The sequence below is a fragment of the Amblyomma maculatum genome, unplaced genomic scaffold, assembly GCF_055883805.1.
Source record: "Amblyomma maculatum isolate TAMU_Amacu unplaced genomic scaffold, ASM5588380v1 scaffold_24, whole genome shotgun sequence".
NCBI lineage: Eukaryota > Metazoa > Arthropoda > Arachnida > Ixodida > Ixodidae > Amblyomma > Amblyomma maculatum.
This window is the reverse complement of record NW_028146749.1, coordinates 2,826,223-2,848,422: the sequence shown is the minus strand read 5'-3', so window position 1 is coordinate 2,848,422 and position 22,200 is coordinate 2,826,223. Positions and strand designations below refer to the sequence as shown.

Below are 22,200 nucleotides of genomic sequence, written 5' to 3'. Positions count from 1 at the left end.
TTTCCGCATCAACAAAACCATATGCTGGCTTAGTCCTTTATCTCAGAGCTTCATTTGTCATTGGCAATTGTGCCAGTATTGCCAGTGACAAGTGGCACTTGTCCAACCTGCTCTTACATTGCTTGCACTGCCAATGAAAAAGGAATAGATTTGGTAAATACATTGATTGCATTTTCAACTCTACAGAGCAATAGTTATCCATGGAAAAAAAATGCGCATTTCAGTCTTTAGCACACATTTTTGGCATGACAAAAGTCATTTTATGATAGTGCCACACACAAAGAGTGCCGGTGGCGGTGATGCCTCAACAAAAAAGAGCTCTTTCGTAAAGTAGTTCAGACAGCAGCTTCGCTGACAATCTAGAATTTGTACCTGACAGTTACTCTGACCACGTTTGCGATGTGCGTACACTGGTAAAAAAAAACAAAACAAAGATGGCGAAGTGACAGCATGCTTTACTAATGAAGGAAACTTTTTAGAATTAGAATGGTATGAAAAACATTACAACTAAACCTGCCGATGTTAGTATGTTTTTCGGGAGTTAATTTGGCGGTTACCGGGTTAACGTGCAGCTAACTCCATATAATTAGCATCAATTAAATGCTGTGTATCTTGGGGACCATCATTAACAATGTGATGCATGTGAGCCATCACATGCTTGAGTTCATTAAACATACAAGATACGTAGGCACCTTTTATTCAGATAGCATTTGTATACAAAATCAAAAGCACCATGGCAATGTCAGAAGCAGCTTAGGCATATAAGCACAGCCTATTTTGAACATGATGTGGAACAGGTTCCTTAGCCCTCTTATTTTTCAAAGTCGGCTAACAAACAGATGTGCATTTGCAAAAACCTGCATGGTATGCAGATGAGCCATTCCTGCCACTAACAAAATGAGCCACTTCACAGATTTCCATATGGTCCTTCCAGTCTTTGAACTCTGCAAAAAGAAAGATTTTCCAAGTTGTCAAAAGTGAGTCTCAAAAAAAAGACAGCAAGAAACAGAACTCTTGTAGACTGGAAAATACAAAATAAAAAAAAAAAGTACAGGTATTGCCAACACCAACGGATTGCACAAGTAAACTGCGTATGTTGACATCAATTTTTGGAAGCAGATTTCAGAGGCTAGGCTACACTGCCATGCAGTCAGCCATAACTACTGCTGGATGAATGTCAACATATCCAAAATGAGTTATCAAGTTGTCCTTTGTGTGCCTTCATAGAGGCTCTGACTAGGCTCAAACATGGCAAATAGACTTGTCCTCCGCACTCATTGGTTCTTTACGATGCCTGTCACTGGAAAGGCCTAAAGCTTTTCCTATTGGTTCATTGACTTGAACGAGAACATCTTCGGTGTAACTCCGCCTGGTTGGGTACTTGAAACAAAAGTTTAAGAAACACCATCACCAACCAAATTTTTTATTAGAACCCGACGTTTCGGGTCCAACTCGATCCCTTCCTCAGGGGCGACTAAAGTTTGAGGCCCGCAGTAGCAGGCACACGTGGCGAAGTCCACGTGTAGCAGAGCCAGGGTAGCGTCCCCAGATTCCTGTTCACTGCTGCAGCTGTCGGCCGGATGAACCGAAAAAAGACATGACGTCTTTTGAAAGGGTTGGTCTCCACCACATCAAGTATGTTCACCTCGCCAAAGGCGATTTTGTGGTCGGCGCATTCGCAGTGCTCGGCGAGGGGGGTTGCTTTTCGAGTTCAATTGCCGGGCGTCATTTTTGTGCTGCAATATGCGCAGACAGATTTTTTGTTTCGCCGATATAAGAGGCAGAGCACTCTGAGCACGAGATTTTATAAATAACGCCTGGTTATTTTTCTCTAGGAATACGGTCTTTTGGTAGCGGCAGAAAACGGCAGACTGTTGAAGTAGGTTTGTGCGACACACAGACGTGTTTGCGCAGGATGCGTGCAAGCGCCTCACTGGTGCCCGCCACGTATGGGAGCACAATGCGAGGGCGCTTCGTCGTTTCCGTGTTGACCGACCCTCTTGTCCTGCAAGCTCGACGGCGGAAAGCACATTGGAATAAAGGCGCGTGTATAGCCATTCTTCTTCAGATCGGCTAAGCATAGGCCGCTGCCTGCTACTGCGAGCCTCGAACTTGTCGCCCCTGAGGAAGGGACCGAGTTGGTCGCGAAATGTTGGGTTCTAATAAATAATTTGGTTGGTGATAGTGTTTCTTAAACTAGTGGTTCATCACACCGATTAACAAGCTAATGGCAGAAGGAGCACAGGTAACGTCTTCAAGAGCCTACATATGCTCTTTGCAACCATGTGTTCTTATTCCATCATTTACTATCAGCCAAAAAGAACTCAGTACTCTGTTTGACAGCATTATCTGCACATTGGATTCACTTTCAGAGTTTATTTCGTTGCAACAAGGTGCCAATCACGACAAAGGCACTGGTCATCGAACAACAGAATGCCCAGTGCTCAGTTTAAAGGCAACAAGGAAACATGTTAACCTGCCAAGTACAATGATCAAGAACAATGTAGAAGCAGTGTTGTGTTGTGGCGAGGTAAATCTCATCATTGTACAACAAAATGAGTAAAAGCTGCGTCCAGGTGGCGTAAAGCGTGAAAAAGCGGTATGACTTCCCCCTCAAAGAAGCATCGGCCCAATGCTCTACATTGAATAGAAAGGTAGGCAAAAATAAACATTAAGCAAAATATAAATAGTGTCCATCAGTTATAATAGGGCTTTAGGCACACAACATACAATTTCTGGACATGTATCACCCCTGGGGTACTGTCAGTAACATCTGGGGACAATTCCATAGCCCATTTCATCTAGATGAGTGAACTTGATTTGCGGAAACAGCAGCGTAAAATTTATAGTTTTCATTAAATCCACGATGGTGATTCAGCATCCAAACCTAGAGTCGGTCTGCTGGCTCGTAATTTTCATTGTCATTGTAGGTTACGTTAGGCATTGGTGCCTTGCTGGCTTTTTATGCGCAACTGGGCGAGTCGGGCTGCTTCTGCACGCTGAAGGTAGGCAGTGACACTGAGGCTGTCCTTTTCCGTTACATGTGGCATCAGCATGACATCGAGTGCTGTATTAAGGCGAAAGCCTTTAAAGGGAAACTGCACCAGTTGTAGATTTTGATGAGTTTCAAGGAATCAAATGATTACAGCTTTCAGGTTAAGCATGCAAGATATCTTCGCGCTAGCATTTCAAACAATGGCGCAAATAGCGATTTAAACCGCTTCAGCTATCGAGCTTCTCCTCACCACACAGCGACGCTTGGGGGGCACATAATGACATCATTGACGGCACCAGTATGTTTCCCGCATAGAATGGCTTGGTTGGAAGAAGTAAAAACAAGGCTACCAAAATTGAAGGCCCAGGAATATTGTTTGATGGCATCAAAAAAGGCACCGCATGATGTGGGCGAAGGTAACGTAAAGAAAAAATATTACCGTCCGTGATGTCATCATCGAGCTTCTACGCAGTCCTTCAGTGCTGTGAGGAGAAGCTCGAATTGTAATCGTTGATTACTTCATCAGTTTTAAAGATAGCACACAAACACTTTGCAAGCATTACCGACAGCTTATGGAGAGTCAAATTCTTGAATGTCGCAGAATTCTCGAAAAGTGATGCAGCTGCGCTTTAATGGCTCATACTGTCGGCGTTCGTTCGGTCACAATATAGCTTTCGATCAAATTACATCACCTGAAACCGAAACTAATGTCATCGGAAAGGTAAAAATCCTGCATCCACCGGGAATCGAACCTGCATCCCTCGCATCGCCAGCCTAAGCTTTAACCAACTGTGCCACACCCGGGATCGTGAACTGCACATATATCTTGTCTACAGTGATTTGGTTTGGTTTGCGGGGTTTAACATCCCAAACCGACTCAGGCTATGATAGATGCCGTAGTGCAGGACTCCGGAAATTTCGACCACCTGGGGTTCTTTAACGTGCACTGACATCACATAGAACACAGGCGGCCTTGCTTTCGTCTCCATTGAAAAGCGGCCGCCGAAGCCCGGTTACGATCCCGCATTCTTGGGAACAGTAGTCGAGCGCCGTAACCACTGCGCCACCCCGGCGGGCCCTTGTCTATCATGAGGATGAGTTAAAACACACATCATAATTCTCCTTGTCTGCGTGATGCTAATGCGGCCACTCCCCTTTGTAGCGAGGGATCACAGAGTTCTTCATTAGGCCAATAAATAAAGGAGTAGAAAAAGAACAAAAACTATACCAACTGCTGTGCATTGGTCAAAAGTCCAGAAAAAAGAAATGAGGAAGGAAAAGGGGGAGTCCTTCAACAATCTTTTCGTTTACGCCACCAGTCAAGGCGGTGCTTTGTCACCTCTACTGCCCTACCCAGGGTGTGCTCTTTGGGTGGTGACATCGACTGCAGACCAAGTGCTGTCGAAAGAGTCTCCATCAGTGCTGATGTCGCAGTTGTAGGGGGGGAGGGCCACAGTTTCGGGCACTCGATCACAACATGCCGTATGGTTTTATCGGCTGCGTCGCACTCGGAGCACTTGTGCACAGAAAACCACTCCGTGCCTCGCAGAGTAACCCGCTGCCGTCCGCTGTCTCGTGTGTTGTCATAGATGTTCTCATTAGCGATCGTGTGTTTTGTGCTGGAGTCCACCGCCAGGGATGACTTTGCCCGTGCTTCGCTGTGCCATCTCTTCATTTCTGCTTCTTAAACCTGGTTATGGATCTGCTCTCTCCACGCAAGCTGGAATATCTCCAACAGGCCGGCTTGTGGAATTCCGTACTCCTATGCCAACCTTCGCGTTCAAAGCATCCATCTGGTGTTGGAGCACTTGAGTACGATGTACTTGTATACCTCGCTGGACCATCTATGGCGAAGTGCTCAGCTGGCGCTGCAAGGCAAGCTTGCGGTTGTCTCACATGCGACGATAGTAGCGCTGACAATGATGCTGCAATTAGTGATAATGACAATGACAGCATTAGCAATGATAACGGTGCATTTAGTTAATGATAATGAGAGCAAACGGATGCACCGTGTGCACCAGCAACGCTCAGCCTTTCGCACTTCTGCAGTGTAGATTCCACAGTGCTTTTGGAATTTTCGGGCTCCCTGCCATACACAAGGTGGAATGGAGTTGACCTGCTTCTCCGCTTCTAGCCGGCAGCAACAGCGCGGCAGGCTACTGTGCTGACATTAAAGCGAGAAACTAGTTACATCGGCTTAACTTTCAGGCCGACTGACTGTTAATGCATGCAAGGAGGACAATGCCACGGACAACGAGAAGTGGGTTTTTTACACGACAGATATGATGTGCTTCTCGCTTTCTACAACGATAATTAGTCTGAAGAAGCCTTTGGCCCTTTGCTTCGGCGTTGCGAGTCAGGTAGTCAGTTGCTACTATTATCCACTTGTTGCTAGATGTCAATGTCGGGAAATGACCTAGTAAGTCCATGCCGATCTGTTGGAATGGCCTCGCAAGTGATTGGTTTGGCTGTATATCCTGCAGTCTTGTTAGCAGTGTTCGGTGGCGTTAGCAGTCACAGCAACTCCTGACATAGTGCGTGACATTAGCAGATAGACGAGGCCAATATGGGCCAATATTATTTAACCTGAATGCGACTCAGAGTAAAATAAAGTTTAGACGCCCAGCTGTGGGCTCATCATGAGGGGCCTGTAGGATTTCATCGAGAAGGCCCACAGGGACAAGTAAGTAGGCGGTCAGGGTGCGAACGCCATTATAAAGCGCAAGGGAGGCTAGTCCACGTTTGAACACTCTTAAGTGGCAAGGATGACTTTCCTTCAAGGTAGTCGAAGTCTGAGTGCTGAATTTGCGTGAAGTAGGCCCCAAAATAGCATCGTTATTGTCTTCTTCCAGCACTTTTGGACAGGGGCTCGTGAAAAGCAGTACCATGTGTGCGTGGCCAAAATAGGTGTTTAGAGCAGCTCTTGGAGCAAGCAAATATGCTTTTTGGAGCAGCTAAATGGAGCAGAAAGCAGGACAGACGTGCTGAAACAGCTATGGAGCGGAAATGTTGATGTTTTATAGCAGAAATATCGGCTTTTTGAAGAAACTTCAGAGCATGTGGTCAATTAAATCTCCAATAAGTCATAAAGGCCTTTCTACCCTTCTTGGCAGCAGAAATTGTGCTGCTTACAAACAGGCCCGCTGTGTTCTGAAGATGTTTTACTGCACACTGACTGTAACCAACATGTGACCAGCGTGCAGTTTAAAGGCCCATTCACGATTGAGGATTGCAAAGGGTGTGCGATTAAGGAACCGCTCAGACTGACCGATGTTCACACTTGCAAAGGCAAACGGTGGGTCGCTTTCCCAAATTGGCCTCATTCAGAACGAGACTTGTCGACCTTGACTGCTCACCAAAACAGAAGCCGAATGTAAACCGAACTTCGATTCATATCAACTGTGTTGCTGATTGGTTACCGATTTAAGACCAGGAAGGAAACGTTGGACATGTGCCTTTTTATATATGGGAGTGCTTGTTGCTAAACAAGCTAACTCTCAAAACGTAAGAATAATGTGCTTCAGATTGTATGCTTAAATAATACAGCATGAGCACATCTATTTTGGCCTTCTCGACAATCTCTAGACGAAGCCCAAAACAAGTCCAAGGATCGCTAAGGTTGCACACTATAGTGAAGGCTTGCCAAAGTAAAAATAATATGCGAATGAAATATTTTTGCTGAAGAAAGAAAAAGGCTCTTAGTGACCACAATCCACGGCATGCATGCAAGAGTGCCGCAGTCACCATGAATAGCAGAAAGCATGGGGATGATATCGTGTAACGTCAGCGCCCAAGGTTGCCAAACCATAAAGCTGCTTTCGCTATTAATAATAAAAAATCATTATAAACTATCTACTGCACTGAAATCTCAAATTTCGAGGATTTATAATTTATGTGAATGGAGTGAAATGCAATAATCAGTTTATGCTCAGATTTTAGCTGTCATGACCCCTTTAAGTGAATATAAATAGTTCAAGCATATGGTACCAACATAAGAAACACTACAGAATTATATGAAAATGTCACTGAACTACGAGCACGTGAATGATTAAGCTGCTAAATTTGAAAATAATACACAAGACGCGGGCAGGGTCATTAAACAGAGCCCTAGAATATAATTTTTTCCATCTCGTCACCTTCAGGTGCATTATCTGCTCTGGTTTAGAGCTCTGCTCTTAGTTTAGCGACTTCATATAAAAACAGAACCTCATCTGGACGTAGAACTTCTCTATGCGAAGAGTAATTTTTCTGTCATGGGCAGAATATCCAGGCTCGGGAACATCTGGGCTTTTCAAAAACATCGCAAAATTATGAATGTTGCTTGTCTTAATCTCAATTATTGAAATGAAATAAATAATTTAAAGAAATCGAATTTTCCAGCGTGTTTACGAGCTTTGCAAGCTCTGCAGACGTATAAAGAAGACCTCGGTGGTCAAAATTTGAGATGAATTCTTTTTTTTTTTGTTTTTTTGCACACATAATTTGCTCAAAATTAGATACAGAATAAGTACTACATTTTGATTTGTGCCTGAACTTTCGAGCCACATATCTTGCAATATACCGGGTGCACGAGGCATTTAAGGATGCAATGTTGGCTTCAGGCAGAGAATATCTCCAGCAAATATATATATATTTTCACCAAACTTTAGGAGATATTTCTCTTACTGTTTATTTTCACATTACTCAATGAATGCGCCACTTGCAGCAATAACCAATTCAATTCGGCTTCGGAAATGGCTGCATGCACGGATCAGGTGGTTCTTAGAGGTACTGCCCATTGAGTTCGCAGTGGCGACCTTAAGAGTTTTTTGTATTATGTGGTCTTTTGTCGGCTTCTCTCTCAACGACGCCAGTGATTTCAAATCTGGACAACTAGGAGGCCACAAGTTGGGAGTGATGTGGTTATTGGAAGTTGTTGGCCAGCCACTCGTGGGTGACGCAGGCGGTGTGGGCGAGAGCCGAATGTTGCTGAAAGACACAAGATTTTCCTTTCGAAACAGTATCAGTCCAGGGCTTCACAACGGTGGCAAGCACCTCTGCGTACTCGGCAGCATTAACGCGGAGTCCTTCTGCAAAACAGTGTGGCAGCATGACATCACCCTTGTTGCCGACGGCTGCTGACACCATCACAAACAGAAATTTTGTCTGCAATGCTGTCGGCACCTCATTAGCGCTTCCGTAAAGCCATCTTTCATTATGGCAATTAGCTTTTTGGTCTTGATCGAAGTTCTTTTCATCTGAAAGAAAAAAAAAGCATTCCAGGCTCTTCAGCTTGCCTAGCAAGCGCTTGGACCAGAGCAGACTATTCTCCCGACCTTTACCAGAAAAGAATTGCGGCCTCCTCATGACACAGAAATGGTACCTCACGTCCTCGTGCACAGCAAGCCTGGCAGCTGACTCTACGACATCGAGCTCCTTTGCAATGTCCCACATTGACTTCTCTGGGTTGTCACTCACGATGACTTGCAGCCTCTGAAGAAAATCAGGTGTTCTGACGACGTCTGACCGCTGACTGTGCTTTTTCCTTTTCGCCACAGATGCCACGTCACCGTCACAGCACATCAGTTCTGTCCGCACTTTGTTAACGAAAGGCTTCGCAACATTCAGAAAGTTGGCAATTTCCAAGTCGCTGTGGCGCACGGCCAGTGCGATGAGGACTGCATGGCGTTTCATTTCCTGTGTCAACTTGTGCTTCCATTATGCAACAAACTGTGCAGTATAAATGATAAGGGGTCAACCAACAAGAAGCCGCATGCCTAGATACATATGCTGAGCCTGCTGGTGTCTATGGCGATAAGGAGTAGTAACCTCAAATACCTCATGCACCCAGTGAGCTACGAGACTGCTATAACTGTGCCTAGTGACGGGCAATCGAAGTAGCTTCAACGTCCTCGAGCCTTCCCTCGTGAAGCAAGTGGTCAAATTCATCATTCGCAAAGAACACGCAGTGAGCAAAAAAAAAAAAAGAGAAATTACACGCTCTCAATTTGTGTTGGAAGTTTTCAGGTGCAATCAAATCCATTCGCTACAACCCATCATGCTTCGAAAATCTTAATGAAAAGCATAGGTAAAAAATTGTTCAGAGTGCAATACGAAAGACCTGCAGTAGACCTGCAAGTAGTGCTAAAGGAACACTCAAAGAAAAAGTAGGCTTGCAGCGATGGTATACTGGCTCCTAATCACAAAAACACCACTTTCACTGAAAACAAAACTCTTATAAGGTAGAAAAAAGAGAACAGAAATGCAGGCATTGCAGAAATACAGAAATCGCAAATGCATGCACAATGACATGCAAGGGATCCCGGAGGCTGCCTAACATGTATTATGGTTGCATGTTTGAATTGTTAATTTTTGTTTCAAAAATGGCAAAAAGACAGGCTAAATATTGGAAGCCAAAAATAAATTTGCGCTTGGCAGTGCCACAGGCAGTCAGTTTCGTTGTGGTATGTTTTGGTTCTTCGAAGTCACAGCTATGCATTTGGCATCACCACATGGTTTCATTTTTGATATACATGCTTTGGTTTACAAGTGCGGAGCAGCAGAGTTTTCCTCTGATGAAGTTCATGCCCCAGTAAGCGCTTCTCTATTGAAAAATCTGGTATGAAATGCACACAGGATTAAGTTACAACTTACTGGGCAGAATAAACCTGCACAGACCCGAGTGGAGCTGGGAAAGAAAAGAAAGGCTGGAAAAAGTAAGATTTAAATTGCATGGGTGCTTAAGAAAAAAAAAAAAAGCGACAAAAAAAAAGAAGAAAAAAAAAACGGCCTCGAACAGGATTTAATTCTAAGTCCTTTGGAGTTTTAACTGAATGTCTTAGCCATTGCACCACACGAACAGCTGAGACCTCTCGCATTACATTACTTGTGTAGTGCAACTGCATTTTTTTACACACATTTTTCACTCACCGCTAAACAATTGCATCCCAAGTGTGCTGAATGCTTTTGCTGGCTGTTAATAGTGTCACCGATGTCTCATATCTATGATAAGCATAGGAGTTTGCCAAACTATCTCGTAATATTTCTATTTCTCTATTTTCTACTCTCCCAGTGTGCATGCACAGACCTTACTGGCACATCAGTTTGCCATCTGCAGGGCAGCGACTCTAGAGTGCACCACATAAGGTGTAGACACCCAAGGAAGCATTGAGCGAAAGGGAGCTCAGTTGGTTCATATTAAGAAATACAATAGTGAAGGAAACTAAATAAATTGAGCAAAACAGGCCCTGTGTACCCCTTTTTTCTTTTAACTTTCTGCCACAATGCATTGTTCACCCCTTGCTGCTATTCAAAAAAGACGGATCTGTAGCAGTCTTTACTCGTCACTCGTGATGGTAGCTCGGCAATGTCTGTGGCCGCATCCATAGCTTCGCTAGCTACAAACTTTGCCGCCACGCCGGCACTCGTACATTCTATCCTGTTAGTCAAGTGACCTCAACTCTAAAAAGCACCGCATGCTCTGTGGGTGCAAAGGTCAAGATTCACTGCGAGAACTTTGCAGTCAAGCTCAAGATCTATGCCTGGTGCAAACAAATAGACGGCTTTGGCGAACTGTAGCTTTAATTTCAGCTGCTGCTAGATTGCACTGCTCGCTATGCATCAAGAATCACGGAGTCTATGTCTACACCATCGTTTGCATCATTTTCCCAAGTCTAAATCCCTTGGAAGGAAAACAGACCTCTTCAACTTCAAATCGAAATATCTCGGCAATAAATGTGTCTTGCTGCCGGACAAGTGACAAAAAAGTCACGAAACACTGCACTACTGGAATCTGGCAACAAAAAATATTGTGATGGGTCCCATACTGCAGAAAATCTGGCATCCATGAAAAATTATGGGCATGTATCTGGCAAGTGGCAGGAAGGTGACGCAGCACTGCAATGACTGTCCGTCAGATTGTGTGACAACACAAGGCTACATGACATGACCAAGTCAGCAGGTGCTGCCACACAGGGTGCTTTTTATGGTATCAAGTTAAAAAGGAAAACAAAGAGAACATCGCTTGGAGCAATTACGCACCACTATTTGTTTCTTGCAGGTGTAAAACGTGACAAAGGTGAATGCAGGGCTACCTGGAATCACTTGAGGCAAATCTTTGAAGCCTTTGTTATGAAATATTAAATATTGCAGAGGTTCAGCTCTCTTTGAACCAAGTCAAAAGCATTAGCCATCGGCCGGTGCCGCATTTGTAGCTGCCGCTTCAGTCTTGGCTTGATTCCGCATTTGGTAAGCTTCTCGGCAATAGGCTAGTCTGGCTTCTCGTTCGATGTCTTGGCAACCTGTCTGGCATGGTTGCAGTCTCTGTCTTTGGCGCAAGTGGATTCCTCTACACCACACTGCCTCCTTTTGTCATGCCGCCTGGTGAATTCACCCAACACTATGCTCGCGGTCTCGACTGCACTTACCCAGAAATGTTTTAAAGCAACGAACAGAATATGGGCGCACAAAACACAGACAACAGAACATGTTGGTGCCGCTGCAAATGAATGAACAACGAAATAGCTATTAGAAATGACAGCAGTGCCTACTCTGCTGGCAGAAATCTTGAGCAAAAATTTCTCGTCAATTGGCCCTAATTGGCTATACAAGGCCATGCGACATTTTCCCATGAAAATAGCAGTGACTGAAATTTTTCATACTTTCACAATCGTCTTCTAGCAAATAATGACCTCCTTTTGTTTCGTACTACATGCGCCATAGTGTCAGCAAATAAATTGCAATGCTGTTTGTACAGCAAGCGACTGCAGGCAAGGGACACGTCTGGGTGATATTTTTGAGGTAGTCGTGTAAGCAAGTTTCCAGGGCAAAAAAATTATGGCATGTAATTTCTTCCTAACAGAGATTACCAAAGTACTGCCTGCTGAGAACTTATTCTCGGCAAATAATTTCAACAGTGTATGGAGCAGAGCATGAATTCGGGCAGCCCGAAAACCTGGGCCGGGCTGGAAAATTGCCGTTTTTATGGGTCTGGACCTGGCTCGGGCTTGACATGCAGGCCTGGGCTTGCAGCTTGCAGTGGCGGAACGAGGCCAGGCTGGGTAAAGCTGTGTATGGCTTCTTTTGGAGATGGAATTCCAGCACTAAAATCATTCCGGTGGTTTATGAATAAACCACTACTAGTACATATGTTGACAGAGAATGAGAGAAAGCTCATTTGTAAACAGAGTTTAATCAGTGCCACTCGGTGTTTTGTCCAAGTAATTTAGTACGAACATGCCGGGCTGCATTCAATGACACAAGTGAAAAAAGTTAAAAAGGAAAGGCTCAAAACTCGATAGCGAACTGTACTACAATGGAGGTGTTATGAAGTGCTGTAACCTGTCATGCATGACACAGCCCGTTTGCATAAGCACGTGCCTACTGAAGTACTCAACACCATCAGCTTAGGATTTCTCAGAAATCAGTGAGCAAGAGGGTAGCTTCTAACCTTTGTGTTACCGCTAACGGCTGGACATTTGAAGCCTTATAACAGCCCCTGGACAAGGACCTTCAATTGACTGCTCGGCAGGCAGCCATCTGTTCATAAAAATTCTGACTCCCCCCCCCCCCCCCCCAAAGAATGTCTCTACGCTACAATAAATGCTGTAGGATAAGAGCTTATTGCTTTAGGAATCTTTACATATCCAATAACATATACATGCAAAATGAACAGACGCTACCGCTTTTCGTCTCCACAGAGATGTGACAATGTGGCTGTGATTTCTTCAATGAATATGTAAATTTTGGTTTTTTCTGCCCTTGCCCACTAATGTTCCTGGGGCAAAGTTGCCAGGGGCAGTCTTTTTGTAGGTGATTAAGCAAAGAACTTGCACCAAGAGCCAATTGCTTATAAGGAGTCATAGTTAAAATGCCCATAATCCACACCTTTTAAATGTACATTGTGCTAGATAGCTTTACATAAAATGTCTTGTCAAAATATTCTTCACCATGCCTTTGCTTCTGTCGGTGCTTTAACTGTGCCCTTCTCAACCAAGAATATTTTGCAAGGTTTGTCTCTCATCTTGATTTATTGTTATGTGCTAGTTAAGCAATACATTTTTAAGGCGCCTGTTCAGACTTACTTTGCAGGTTTGGCACAGGCCCTGTCGTGGAAGCGCAGGCCGGGTCCGGGCCATTAATCATTGCCGATGGGCTTGGAACCATGGATCCGGGATGGTCTTCAAACGTGGGCCAGGGAAGGGGCTGGAAAATCCAACCCGTGCAGGGCTCTAGTAAGGAGTGTAAGAAACTAAAGGTACAGGAAAAAAAAAATCACACACACATAAGGGGAGTTCAGTAGCGAGTTCATTACTTCGAAGCACCTCTACGTGGTCTCCGTGCTACAATGGAGTTGTCTAAACGGTATTTACGTTATCATTTCTGTTGTCTCAACAGAGCTTATCCTTTTGTCGTACCCGACGCAAACTAGGCAAAATTTCATCAAGGGTACGCAGAATATCATCCATATAGCTGCCGCTTTTAGCTGTGAAAGGTTCAGTGCTAGTTTAGAGCTTTTGGTGCTCAATATGTATCACTAGTTTCAAGCTAGTGATGCTCGAGCGATATCATAGGCAAGTACTTCACCCGGATGTGATCAAAACGAACAGCGTATGGAGAATCGGGGCCAAGAACGTAAAAAGCATAAAATGAGCTTCGTCGCCCTAAGCAGCTAATCACTGACGAGTGCCGTGAGTATCTGGTTGATAGAAGACAAAGCATCAAGCGCCAGTTAGCAGCATCATAAGACAGTGCAGTGCTCGCCTTCAACAGTGCTAAATTGGCGCGTGCTGCAAGTGCATACCTTGGCACAAATCCCTGCAGTATGTGACAAATAAGAACGGTAAGCGGACAGCATATAACCACGAACATTGCACGCAAAACTGGCAGCTAAAATTTGAACATGGCGGCACCTTCATTGGCATGCTTTGTCCACAACTAAAATATTTTCACAGACCGGGCACTAACCTTTCTGTACCGAAGCCGCAGCAGATGTGCCAGGGTTGTTCATGGCGCGCACACCAGTCAGTTCGATCGCACCCGTCCGTGCAACAGGCACAGTCTCGTTTACTACAACAAAAGCCACGACACCAAACCGCCGCCGCGGCACCGGCGGCATCCCCAACCAAGCAGGGTGGGTGGCGGGCGATGAGCGGTGGCCCGCCGGCACGCCGTGCCCTCAACTAGGGACAATCCGACCTAGGGATTGCTAGGGATTCGGGGCGGCTGTCCAGCAAAAATCCAGGCAACACTGGCATTATTCATGGCGAGTTTTAGCCGCTCCCCTTGCGAGGTTTGTGTACAGTGCGAGTTGCTTACAGCCCCTTCGGTCACGTCTTCTCCAAGTTTGCAGTGCTGTACTTAAAGTAGTACGTAGTACATGTTAACTTGGTGCGGTAGCTACCCGTATAGCTACTCGCTGTTGCAGTATCTTTTTTTTTTTTTTTTATGTTGCTTTCCCGAGAACTGGCCTTCATATGTAAGTGCATCGTTGTTGCTTTCAGCTGTCTTAGGCACAGCCTGCCTGTATGCTAGCACACCGTTTGTTGTGTATGCTTCGCCCCTCTGTACTTGTGCACTGCAGAGAAGCACCAGGGCAGATGATCATCACTGTATTTTAGTTCATGTCATGGGCTGCCGGGACTTCATGTACTGCCTTGTTGTACATGCTTACATTTTAGTTAACTGTTAATTCGTAAAATATAAACAAAGGTTAACTTTTCTCACATAGCTGTAAATATTTCGTCATACTGTCTAGGATGCCAAATGAGTTGTTGAAATGTCAGGATGATGCTAGAAATATATTGATCCTTGTTTACCATTTTGTGCTGTGCTACTACCACAAATTCTGAACAGAACCAGTCAATTCATTTTCTATTGCTGTCCAAAAGAACTTCAGTATACTTTCTTCATCAGTTTAAAAGCACTTCTGCTTGTGTTGCCTCATATATGTTCTGTTTTCACCCAGAACACCTCCACCTTCCCCAGTACTTCAAGAAATAAAAGTAGTCACTGAGCCGAGCTTAATTGTCCTTTGCTACTTTCACTAGAAAAACATGACCCTGCTCGTCCATGCCATGGGAACGGTTAATGCAGACTTTGCAGAGCATGCTTTTCTTGTCTGCAATATTTGGGCATTTTCAAAACATATTCATCATTGCTCGTAGCAGGCATGCCCATGTGGACTAAAATACTGACTCTTCTAGAAATGAGCCCCACCTTGGCTTATATGTGTCATGACATCAACTGTAGTTGATGTTGGGACTTGAGTCACAGGTGCTGACTCTGTAACTACAAAAGGCCTCAATTCAACCGGGAAGAGCATTCTTACACATCTCTTGACTGTGGACCAGTGCACTTGTGCTATTTCGAAAACATGAAAAAATACAGATCAAAACAGGATTGGTGTGCTGGGTGTTTAAATGTACAGCAGTGGACAGTAGGTGCAGCAATTTCACAAGAGTCCATGTGCCTGGTACGTTGTCACAAGAATGCACACAAAGAGACATATATATTACTTTGGTTGTTTTTATTCTAAAAGTCTTGTGAGCTTGAAAAAGTCCTTTATGCCGACAAAAGTATGTTCTCTGTGCGAGTTCAAAGTGTTGTGGTGGTGCCTGCTGGCCACAAGGTCAAAAGACATGCACAGAGAGAGAGAGACCCTTTAATGAAGAACAGAGATTTTAGCCGTTTAAATTTCTCTGACATGCTACTCTGTGTAGGAAGGGGAATTCGGGAGGTAACGATGGAAAAAGAATCCTGGGGAGATTGAAAGAAACGAAGAGGGAGATAAAATGCAGCCATTAAGTGCGTTCTAAGGTGCATCGTGGAGTCATGGTATAAAATGAAATGATGAAATGCATAGTCCGATAAATGTACTTATAGAGTTCACAGCGTGAAAAATGCCACAGTGTGACATTCAAGGTGAACTTAGTTTGTCTAAAAGTCCAATGTCTTTCAAATACGTAAATAAAAAGTTTGTTGCGAGTCTCTATTGCCTAGGGCAGGCTGAGAGACCTAAAACAATGCCCATTGTTAAAGGCACTGGGGAGAGCTTTTCTATGCTATGTTCGTAGTATGCATGCTCGTCAGCATATGCAGGACACTCAAAAGACATGCACATGTTTATTCAAAGCTTTAGGCACTAAAAAAAAATTATTACTGCTTAGAAGTGTGCTTCCTGTCATAGCAGTATGTGTACACATGCATGTCCTTTTAAGAACCAGCTGGCAGTAAATTTACTACCAGTAGATTATTATACCTACAGCTGTATGCGCTCACATTTTCTGTGATTCAGTTAACTTTCTTTTCAGCCGTATAATGTGCTACTCCTGTGTGGGTAAAGAAAGATCACTTGGGGTTTACTTCTTTAGTTAATGGGTTTAACGTCTCAAAGCATAGTAGAATGGTCCAGAAATTTCAACCACCTGGGTTTTATAACGTGTACTGACATCGCACAACCCAAGGGCGCCTTGGTTTACCCATCACAAAAGGGGTCGCCGTGGCATGGAACTTAGGGTCTACCTCAGTCTTTTTGTGAGCCCAAGTATTCAATGTAAGTGTAGTTAATGCAAAAATGATCATACTTAGATCTGTACTGTAACGAAGAAATGCTGCTCTTTTGCTGTTATATACACCTGAAAAAAATTTTTAATGTGGGAAATTTAATAAAGCAAGCAAGAACACTAGTTTGGCGTAGTTTATTTTGATATACGTGATATAAGGTGTATGTAGATGACGTATCTTCTTGCCTGCTGTTCCTTGTATCGCTTAGCGCAAGTTTCTCGGCATTTGACAATTGCCACAAAGGACCAGGCCTGCTATTTTAAAGCAGATTGAAGATCAGGACAGTTTACATGGTTAAACCACATGAGAACATATGTCGCTGCTGATGTCACACGCACATTTAATGCAAGCAAGCACAAAGGCAGGATAGTTAAGCGGGCGAGTTGGTGATACATCATTAAAAAAAACAGCGCAAACAAACGGGGACGACAGGAAGAAACAACAGGAACAACAGGAACAGCGCCTGTTCCTGTTGTTTCTTCCTGTCGTCCCCGTTTGTTTGCGCTGTTTTTTTTAATGATACAAAGGCAGGTAAATTTAAGACAGATGGTGTCACAGAAACAGCCGAAAAGTGGCCAGCCATGCCACCTGCCAGAGGCATGCTGTGAGGTGGGCCGTAATGTGTGCTGCTCAAGCTGCCGGGAGTGACATAGATATAAAGCCCAACTTTAACCAAGCCATATGAATGTGCTTGTGTGACCTAGGGTAGCATGTCTAGCCTGGGACTCAAAAGGCGATTCTGATCTCACCCTCCCATCTCAATGGCGAAGCTAAAGTTAGCAGCACTTGCCGATTCCACCGTGACGTGCGGTCTTGTGACGTCACAGGAGTCACCTGTTCATGTCACCTGCCAACTGCAAGAGGCATCCTCAAATAGTTGAAGACAAAGGCCACGGCATCAGACATACCTCACATCTTTATTTACCCCATGCTTTTGCAGTAAATTTGAATTCGGCATAATTTTTTTGCTTTATCTTGGTTATTGAAAAGTCCTACCTTTGTTAAGAAACGAAGGTGCCATTTAAAAGCGCTTTATGAAGCAGTATGTATATAATAGGTCACAATCTTTTGACTCTTTTATGAGGCACAAATAGCCCAAAGCTCAAGATGTATGTAAGGTGAGGATGGTCTTGTCTGCTTCCCTGAGAAACTTTGGCAGCTTCACAAGTTCCCCATTGTGCAGCTTAACTGCACACCCCAAGGCATGGGGTCCTTTGACCAACCATGCAGGTAACCTGCATGCAACAAGTGTGCTACGAAAGCTTTAGTAAAAGTTCACGAGGAATCTGTGCTTGGCTTACTGACTACTGCTGTCAAACCTTATAGGCCACAATGTCATGCAAAAGGTGCTGTCACAGATACCAAAGCCAAGGGAGTAAGTAGACGGGGCATTGCGACAAAAGCAAGCATTTCTGAAGAGTAACAAAATCATAGGAAGTGCCAGGCAACTCTACTCTTTGTTCTTGCAGAGAATCAGGGTCTGCCATTATGGTACTCTCGGTGGAGTGGCACAAAGAAAAAAAATGGGGGAGAGTACTGCTCTTCATAAACACAATTAAAAAAAAAAAAAAAAACAATTGTAACAATGAGAGCTTCACATGCTTACCAGGAAGGAGGCATTATATGAAAGTGTTCTTTCTGTCAGGGCCCGAAAAGGGCTATCGGATAGCTTTGTAGATGGTGCCCGCCTGCCACCGTCTCTCGCCTTCCTTCGCCATAGTCATTGCATACAGTGCATTAGGAGTGCACAGTAACTGTTCAAGCTTTGCAACCTGTCGCCAAAGTTGCAAGATCACTTGACTGGGTGGCAGCAGTGCCCTCAGCACTGCATGAGCTAAGATGGCCTTAGAGCTTGGGTTTAAAGTTGCGGCTCCATACGCAGAATTCTATATGGGGTTTTATGACGCATAAGCAACTGTGGCTATCACAAATGTCTTGGCTTTTGATTCATTATTGTCAAGTGAAGTAAACTTAGGGTGTTACAGCAGAGACATGGATGAAAAAAACTATGGTGTGTGCAAAGAAGAAAGTCAAGGCTTATATACCTATTTTTTTACTTTTACCCCGCCACAGTGGCTCGGTGGTTAAGATGCTCAACCACTGAACCAGGGTACAGTGGTTTGAGCCGTGGCAGCCGTGTTTGAATTGATGCAGAAAGCATAGCACCCGTGTACTGTGCACAGTCAGTACCTGTTAAAGAAGTTAAAGGTGATCGAAATGATCCAGAGCCCTCCCCTACAGTGTCTTCATAGCCCAAGTTGGTCTGGAATGTATACAGCTGTTGTGCTTTTCATCCGGTTTGATCATGAATTCAACCCATAAAGCTATTGATTAAAAAATATAATTCCACTGGCTGCAAGGATGTTTTAATATTTAGACATAGTAGGTCAAAAAATATGACTGAATAAACATGTTCACTAAATGCTAAGTAATTTAACTGCATGTGTATGCAACATTCCCCATTTAGGCTCTTGGAACGTCCGATCACTGTTAAAAAGGGAGCTGATCAGTGTAGCGCCTTAACAAAGGAGCGCTATTTAATTATTTTCATGGAAACCTGAAGTAAAAGCAGATAACCTTATTGGTCGAAAGTATAGTCCTAGAAATAGCGTCGCAGGTCAGTTCCAGCCCAAAATGGGGAGACTCGACTATTCCTCCAGTAGGTGCGCTGAATAGAGCGCCTCTGCAACTCCAGCCAAGGAACATGGTTCCCTCACCACCTTGGATACACAATGCAGTGCCTGCCTATAACGATCGTTTGTGTGTAGAAGTTGAGTGGTCTGGCTTACATTAGCTGTGTACTTGTTCTGGTCTCATAGGAGAATGGCAAAGAAAGCGATTTACGCCAAAGGCTCGCTCTCGACAATGGCGTAAGCTAACCGGTCAAGTGAATTGGTAAATGAGAACATAGATGTCATTTGCCCCGTGCAAACATCTTCAGCTATTTCTGTCTGCTCGTACAAAATCGTGACTGCGACATGATGAAAAATATTGGTCAACGTAATTCACTGTCCTAGTCACCATGCAGCCACCACACGACACTATTTGAAGGTTAGCAAAAGTAAGGAGCATCCCTTTATCTTGCGCGCGACAATATGCACAAAAGGCCAGAAGGGCTATGTAATATATGCAAAAGACTAGCTCATTCCTACGAAATGCCTATACCTGAATTGAGCAACACTTTACATAACTAACTACTGTTCTGAAGCTCCCGGGTTCGAACCAAAGAAACATAATGCAACTTGTAGCGTAGACAAGACAGCAATGCAGCAATTGACTACTCTCCAGCCATTCTATATTTCACTTCCTAGTTTTCTTGCATACACATGTGCAACAACACCGTCTTCATCACATTTCCACCGCACTTAAAAAAAAACAAAAAAACCTTGCTCTTTTAAACCTTGCGGGAAGCTTCTTTTCACATTTACTTCTGCGGGGAGAAGGAAGGGGAGTAGTAGTTGCTGCTGTTGAGGCACACTTTGGTTGAGGGGGGTTTGTCAGTTCTGTGTCGGGCAAAGCCAGGAATGAGGAAGTTCCCGGGCTAACACCTGCGTTATTGGGGTTATGCGAGGTTGGACTCTGGTCTGCGTTTCTGGTAGTGGACTGGTCGACACTCGGGTGCAGTCAGTGGGCAACAAAATGTTAGCGGGGAGAGCCATCAGAGCTGAGGGCGGAGGTTGGCGCTGAACAACTGCTTTTCTAACAGCTCATAATTTGGACGAGTGCCACACTCGCCCATCATCCAGCAGGTGTGAGACTGGTCCAATTCGCTCAACAACTCTTCGAGGCTCTAAAACCGAGCAGCCAGCTTGCCTCACACAATCGGCTTGCAAACTCGCACATAGTCGCCAATCTGAAAGTCATAGTGCTTGGTTCCACTTCGCTGGTCTGCATAAAGCTTATATTTGGCTTGCTTCTGCTCTAGCCACTGGCAATAGAGCTTCAGCGCTCTTGTACGATCAGTCGAGAAGCACTGATCCGGGCAGGCACACAACGTTAAGTCTTATGCGAGGCATCTGGCCATGAACTAGGATGGCTAGTGCGATTCCTGTCGTGGAATGTGGCGCACAGTGGTAGACACAGTTATAATAGCGGTACGTAGGTCACGTCGCTCGCAAAGAGCCATCTGAGCATATGCCCTGAAAACCCTATTAAACTGTCCTACAAGTCCATTGGCTTAAGGGTCATAAACTGAGGAGTAGCAGTTACGTATACCCCGAGGATGAAAATTGTGGTCCGTGATCCGACACTATTTATTCAGGGTAATCCTCGTGAACAAATGTACCTAGAAGCAATTCTTGAACTGTGGCAGTTGTGAAAGAAGCCTCCGGCCATTTACTGTAATAGTCAATGAGTGTTATTGCAAAGCGACAGTTACTAGGAGCTTGGTCGAAACGGCCCACGATGTCAATAGCAGGCTTATCCCAAAGCTTGCCTGGCAAAGCAACAGGTTGCAGAGGAACAGTAGAGACCTGAATAATAGCAGCACTGCTGGAAGAATCATCTTCGACTTTCTGCACTTCACTAGAACCATCAGACGACTTGCAGACAGATGCCAAATAGCCCACTTCGCCGCACCGACGACACTTTCGTTTGCGAGCTTGCCATGTGGAGTCGTTCGCCAAGTGGGCAGGAGAACCGCAGCGATAGCACGAACACTCCGGAAGTGCAGATGAAGATTTACATAGGTGGCAACTGCATTTGATGCAAGGGACCTGAAGGACCCGTTCTGATGTGCACTCGCATCCCACGCGCTCTACTGGAGCGACCTCTTCTGACAGCTCCTTTGCTTCACAGGAAGCTTACTGGCACTGTCTAGCGCGACAGTCAAGAAGGAGATGGCGGTTACTGAAATAGTGACTAATGGTCTTCACCAGCTGGTCCCTGATGATGTCCGTGAAGCTCCCAAAACCGCAGTCGCCGACAAGGCTGCGAAGGGCAGCGATGTACTCATATGCTATCTCTCCGGCAGTTTGTACTCGGCAGTGAAAACGGTGGCGTGCGGCGATCACATTTACAGAAGATTTGTAATGCGTCGCCAGTATAAAGATAGCATCGTCACCGGAGTGTGAGGCAGCAGCGGTAGGCGCTGAAGTGGACGACAGCGACAATGTGTAGAAAATTCGCTGGCAGGATAGCCCTCTCCGGTTAGCAGAAGTGTGGAGGTATCTAGTGGAGGCACCAGACGCCAGCATGTAGTTGTGGAACGCCAGCCACCATTACTCCCACGGAAGGGCGGAGGCGGCTGAAGACCTGAAAAGCTCATGATAGACGGCCAGCAGTCCACGCCGAGGTCCTGGTTTAAGCTAACATCCTCGTCGCCAAAATATGTAGTATCTTACACGAGACAGGAACGCAGCAATTGACTGTTCTTCTCGCTGCGCGCGTGCAACACTTCGCCTTTAACGCACAACTCACAACACAAAATAGCTCATGCGTACCAATAGCAATAATTAACACCGCCGCAACAAAATTAACACCTTTAAAGCTATGACGAGCAAATATCACACAGATGAAACGCTACTCGGCTATCTGAACACTTGCAGAGCGCCATTTTAAACGGAAGCGCGCATCCACTGACGTCATCGTGCGCGGGGCACGTGAGTGTGACGTATTTCCGTGCGTGGCAGCAGGAGAAACGTGTGTGGAGTCGGCTACTGCCA

General features: G+C 44.9%; 2 protein-coding genes and 1 long non-coding RNA gene across 5 annotated transcripts in view; 2 read left to right on the top strand and 1 right to left on the bottom strand.

Annotated features, from left to right (window-relative positions):
- Positions 1–22,200, top strand: part of LOC146171003 (uncharacterized) — a 359,551-nt gene that overhangs the window by 95,592 nt on the left and 241,759 nt on the right. The gene's annotated exons all lie outside the window — the stretch shown is intronic.
- Positions 1–22,200, top strand: part of LOC146171010 (uncharacterized) — a 63,224-nt gene that overhangs the window by 38,159 nt on the left and 2,865 nt on the right. The window lies entirely within an intron of this gene.
- Positions 682–14,117, bottom strand: LOC146171011 (uncharacterized). The gene is made up of 3 exons (XM_084586576.1): positions 13,940–14,117; positions 13,057–13,203; positions 682–944 (listed from the first exon to the last, which is right to left on the bottom strand). The coding sequence occupies exons 1-3, from the start codon at positions 14,088–14,090 to the stop codon at positions 829–831; spliced, it is 414 nt and encodes a 137-aa protein (XP_084442702.1). The 5' UTR covers positions 14,091–14,117; the 3' UTR covers positions 682–828.